The 5,545-nt window shown below is 39.1% G+C and overlaps 1 protein-coding gene across 2 annotated transcripts in view; it reads left to right on the top strand.

The window, feature by feature from the left end:
- Positions 1-3,177, top strand: part of FSHR (follicle stimulating hormone receptor) — a 76,903-nt gene extending 73,726 nt beyond the window's left edge. For both annotated transcript variants that reach the window (XM_042862193.1, XM_042862194.1), the window contains exon 10: positions 1,293-3,177. In XM_042862193.1, the coding sequence (XP_042718127.1) occupies positions 1,293-2,520 (1,228 nt within the window). In that variant the 3' untranslated portion in view covers positions 2,521-3,177. The remainder of the gene's footprint in view (positions 1-1,292) is intronic.
- The last annotated feature ends 2,368 nt before the right edge of the window (positions 3,178-5,545 follow it).

Consider the following 5,545-nt stretch of genomic DNA (forward strand, 5'->3'; position numbering starts at 1 on the left):
AATAGAATAGAATAGAATAGAATAGAATAGAATAGAATAGAATAGAAAGCTGTCAAGTTGAAATGGGAGATAAGCTGTGGTCCCGTGCTGGAAAACAGACACCAAATTTACTGTCTAACCAGTAAGTGAAAGTAGGCAGAGCAGAACTGCTCTGTTGGCTTTCAGCACACTGTTGACTGCTTTATTTGATAATTCAAATTAAATTTGATCCACCTTTTACAAACCTATGGATGTAAGTTTCTGGAACAGCAAAACTTCGATGTTCTATGAGAAACAGTTATTTAAGGCCTTTATTTCTTGCTAACACATTTTTATAGTTCTTATTTTGATGGATCTGATCTTCTCGGATAAAACATTTGTTTCTTCCCTTGTTCTATGCATGCAGAAGGGTTTAAAATTAATCCTCTAGAAAATAAAGCCAAACACAAAGTAACCAAAAAAAAAAAGAGGCCATTCAAAGAATTTTTTCTTGAAATTTCTGCATTTTTTTTCTGACTGAAAATTCTAAAAACATTGAAAAACCCAAACGATTCTGACAATGTTGGTTGTGGAATTGAAGGCTTCCCTTCACTCCTTTTCCCTTCACTTTCCTTGAAAAAGTATGATTGAAGCAAAATATTCTGCCAAGTCTACTGTTTTTATCTGTGATCTGTCTTTCAGAGATTATCTGAAAACCCTGCTTGATTCATGCTATTTATTTGCTTTAATGGCCAGTGACAAATATGATATTAGATACAACGAACAGCACACGCTGCAGATGCTCTGTGCCCTGAAGGAATTCTGATATTGAGTATGACACACTGACTGCCAAAAACTTCAGGAAAAAGGGAGTTCAAGAGTAATACTGATGAACAGGGGAGTGATTCTGGTTATACAGACTCCTTTCCTTATGGGCACCACTGAATTGATTCTTCAGAGTCCAGTGTTATGTAGGGCTTCATCATCATGTTTTCCCCATGCAGAATCACCTTCTCAATGACATGTTATTGAGAAATTGAGTTGAAATAAGGGAGGCTTCTTACTCTGTCTAGGTGAATAACTGCATCAAGATTGTTAGTAAGGCGAATATCAGGATTTCATTCCCATATGTTTTAAAATTAATTTACAGTAATGTTATATTAGTAGGGACCTATCAGTCTTGTGCTTTCAAGTTCCAGGCAAACCTTTATAATCAGCTAACCAGAAGAACAGAAGTGCTGATGTAAACACTGTGATTCTATGTTTGTTGTGAGCCTCATGCTGTGTCTCTTAGTTTATAACTGCTTTTTTTTTCTTTTTTTTATTAATTTCAGCACGGAATTATACCCAATATGTAGCATATCTCAGGCTAAGCAAGACCTTGATGAGCAGACTGGCAAAAAGAAACACAGACGATCCGCAGCTGAAGATTATATTTCTCATTATGGCACACGTTTTGGCCCTGCAGAGAATGAATTTGACTATGGCTTGTGCAACGAAGTCATTAATGTGGCTTGCTCACCCAAACCTGATGCCTTCAATCCCTGTGAAGATATCATGGGATACAATGTTCTGAGAGTTCTGATATGGTTTATCAACATTTTAGCTATCACTGGGAACACCACTGTCCTCATTATTTTAATAAGCAGTCAATACAAACTCACTGTACCTCGCTTTCTAATGTGCAATCTTGCCTTTGCAGATCTCTGCATAGGTATCTATCTGTTGTTTATTGCATCAGTAGATATCCAGACCAAAAGCCAGTATTACAACTATGCCATAGACTGGCAAACTGGGGCAGGATGCAATGCTGCAGGATTTTTTACCGTTTTTGCAAGTGAACTCTCAGTCTACACACTGACTGTGATAACTCTGGAAAGATGGCATACCATCACCTATGCCATGCAACTCGACCGCAAGGTCCGACTTCGGCATGCTGTGATCATAATGATTTTTGGCTGGATGTTTGCTTTCACGGTGGCACTTCTTCCCATATTTGGCATCAGCAGCTACATGAAGGTCAGCATCTGTCTGCCCATGCATATAGAAACACCGTTTTCTCAGGCTTATGTTATATTTCTTTTAGTGTTGAATGTACTCGCTTTTGTGATCATCTGCATCTGCTACATCTGCATCTACTTTACTGTGAGGAACCCCAATGTTATCTCTTCAAACAGTGACACCAAAATTGCCAAGCGCATGGCTATATTGATCTTCACAGACTTCCTCTGCATGGCACCAATATCTTTTTTTGCAATATCAGCTTCACTCAGGGTTCCTCTCATCACAGTGTCCAAATCTAAGATCCTTCTGGTTTTGTTTTACCCTATTAATTCCTGTGCTAACCCTTTCCTCTATGCCATTTTCACAAAGACTTTTCGCAGGGATTTCTTCATTCTGTTGAGCAAGTTTGGTTGCTGTGAAATGCAAGCCCAGATTTACAGAACAGAGACTTCCTCATCTGCTCATAATTTCCACACAAGAAATGGCCATTACCCTACCGCATCAAAAAACAGCGACGGGACTATTTATTCACTGGTTCCTCTGAATCACTTGAACTGAGGTGCTTGCATGAATTTGTGTCTGAGGCAGTGTGATAATCACTTTCAACTATTTGAATAATGACTTCAACATAGCATGCAAACTTATTTTTTATGAGAAAACATTTCTATTTCCACTTTGCTTTTTTGTTCATCATCAAAGATGACACATCATCTTCATTACTTCTTGAAGGACAAAGAACGAAACTGCAGTATATGTCAAAGTGTCCTTGTAGAATTGTGTCCAGAAATAAATGAGCTTATAAATGCATATCTCCTACTGTACAGGCAGAGATTCCCCTCAGTCTAGGAAGATGTCAGCTGCTTACTGAGAATGAAGTAATGGTTATATGTGGTCAAAAGGGAAAAGAAAAAAAAGAAAAAAAAAAGTGGAATTATCTTTGTTGTCTGTGAAATATGTTGGAACAAAGACAAATAAATAGCTTTTTTCATTAACCATATCTTCTGAGGTTACAGGAGACAGAAGCCCAGTTTAATGCCCTCCTAGGACTGTTGATTGAGACAGGTGGGCCCAAAAAATCAGATTTCATATGAATTTCTAACAGCTTTGTTTAGCTTAAGTTTTGTTTCTAAGACAAGAGAGGAAGAAAAAGAGCAGAAGGAATCCTTCATAATAATCATTTCTAAATTTGATTTAATAAAGTTGAGTTAAAATCGCTTTTGCAGGGCTGGATCCCTTGAGTCTGGCAAGGCAAGGCAATGAATGCTCTTCAAGACTGTAAGAGGCATTGCAGGCCTGTACTATCCCCTTCACGGGATGCTGGTCCTTTCATAGCTGCTTTCCAGGTAGCTGTTTGTGGCTGTTTCTTTTTTTTTTTTTTTTTTTAATTGAAAAAGCAGTGTAAGAAAAAAATGCAAGATGTATTTTATTCATGCCTGCAATGCCCAAAAAGCCTGCTCGTTTCTTCTCACCACTGAACAATGTGTTTTATGTGTGTAATCTTAAAACTATTCTGCATTTTCCATTCTGAAATCCATTTTAATAAAACCAATATCAAAACAAAGTGCCTTGAGAACAACTGTACGGTCAGAGATATGCTGATGAAGTAAGCAATTAATGTTACTGCTTATCTGGAGAGTTCCATTTATGCAGCACAGCCTCCACAATTGGGTCACTGTGACCTATGAATGAGACTTGCCTGATGAAAGCCTCCACAGTGAAAAAACCTGCAGTCTCTCAGAGAGTTAAGGAAGCACAGAAAGATATGCACACCTGAAACTTGTTAAGTAGATTTGTTTGCAGCACTGATATCCTAGTTTTAACAAATCTTTTCTATTAATTCTCATTTTCCATGTTGTAAGGCATAAACTACTGATAGAACTTCAGTTTTAGTCATTTAATATGTATGCATTTAAACTATTCAATATATAGAAATTACTCTTGACAGATGAGACAATTGTCTGTTTCCCCTTCTAACAACCAAAGCTTAGAATCTCTGACAATGGCACTACAAGTGCCAGTCAACTATAAGTTCAGTCTTCTGTTCAGTGTTCGAGAGATGAGCCATGAGTAGCGAGAAAACAGTCTGTTTTCTCTGGCTCAAAGGAAAGCCTTGTAAGTTATTCTAACTTCAAGCCCACTGCCAGCTTGCTCCACAAACCATCTGACAACTGACAATATTGTAATGACTTCTAGTTTTCCTCTCGATCCTTAAAGGATTTGGGATGGCATAATCCACCCAGAAAGAGCTGCTGCTTTGGGCTGTCATCCAGGGGCAGAATTCCTGGTGTGACACAGCTTGTGTCACTGCACTGTGTAAGTAGATAGTTCACTAAGCAAGGCTAAGACCTGGCCATCTCTCCCAGCCCCGTCAACCTCCAGTAACACATAGATTCACACAGAGAAAGATAAAAAAGAAATGCAAGTGTTGAACAAACAGAGGGACAATGACATTCTGGAGACTGTTTGGAACATGAGCTGAGCACGAGCTCATTACAAGCACCAGGATAACATTTAACTGATTTGAATGGACTGAGCACAGGGGCCAAAATGGCAAGTAAGCCAACTGGAGGGTGGAGTGGGTATTTCAGAGAAAACCAAAAAACTGCATAAACGTATCTTTTCTATTAAACTTTTTTTTTTCTTCTCTGTTTTAACTAGACTTACATTTCATGTGAGTGATTGTTTGATTAGTCCCAGACTTTGAAAGCAATCCCAGATGCCACATGGCTAGTGCAAATTTGCCTTACATGACCCTTGTATTTCGGTCTCCACCAACCCCAGGAAATGCCCAGTTATAGAAGTATGTCTGCCTTTGCTCTCGTAGTGCCACTGTCAGAATGACATAGATTGTGCTGAAAGTCAATTTGCTGCCTTTGGGGACACCATGAACTTCTTCATCTGCCTGATACAAGCATCTCTTCTTCAGGCATGTACCTCGAGAGGACCCCCCCTCCCCAGGAAGCGCATATCTGGAGTTGTGATGGGTAGTGAGAAATGGGGTCACTACCTCGATAGGCTAAAGGTCACAGCATGAACATTGCCACCACGGGTAAAAGTAATGGGAGCAGCTGGTCAAAAGCATCAATAAAAGCAAAAATCTGACTCAGTAGAGAAAATGAACTGTGAGCCATTTTCTTTACAGCATTTGCTCTGGGGGTTGCACAGATATGCCAACCAGGGTTTGCTCATTAGAAGACAGGTCTATATTTGAGCTTGTTAGGAATTCAGGATGAGGCTTTGCATCCTATTTAGGAAGCCTGCAAATCATCTGACCACATTTCTTTCCTGTAGATTTCCTCCTAATCATTCCACTGAGGACACAGCAGATAATCTTACATTTAATTTATGCAGCTTTGTTGTTGAGAAGAGTTAATAATGCAAAATGATTTATCCTTGGGGAATAATCTGATCATCCCCCCTCCTCCTAGAAAGAGGGAACAGAAAAGAAAGGTGCATCCAGTTCAAATGGTCAGGTAACCAAAGGCAAACCTCCTCACATGTTTGCGTACTTAATTTGAGCACATGTAATCTCCCATTACATATTGCAAACGTGAATTGGATGTAAACTCTTCTTCAGAGTGAG

Source organism: Lagopus leucura, unplaced genomic scaffold (assembly GCF_019238085.1).
Source record: "Lagopus leucura isolate 7727_CA_CO unplaced genomic scaffold, USGS_WTPT01 Super-Scaffold_73, whole genome shotgun sequence".
Lineage (NCBI taxonomy): Eukaryota > Metazoa > Chordata > Aves > Galliformes > Phasianidae > Lagopus > Lagopus leucura.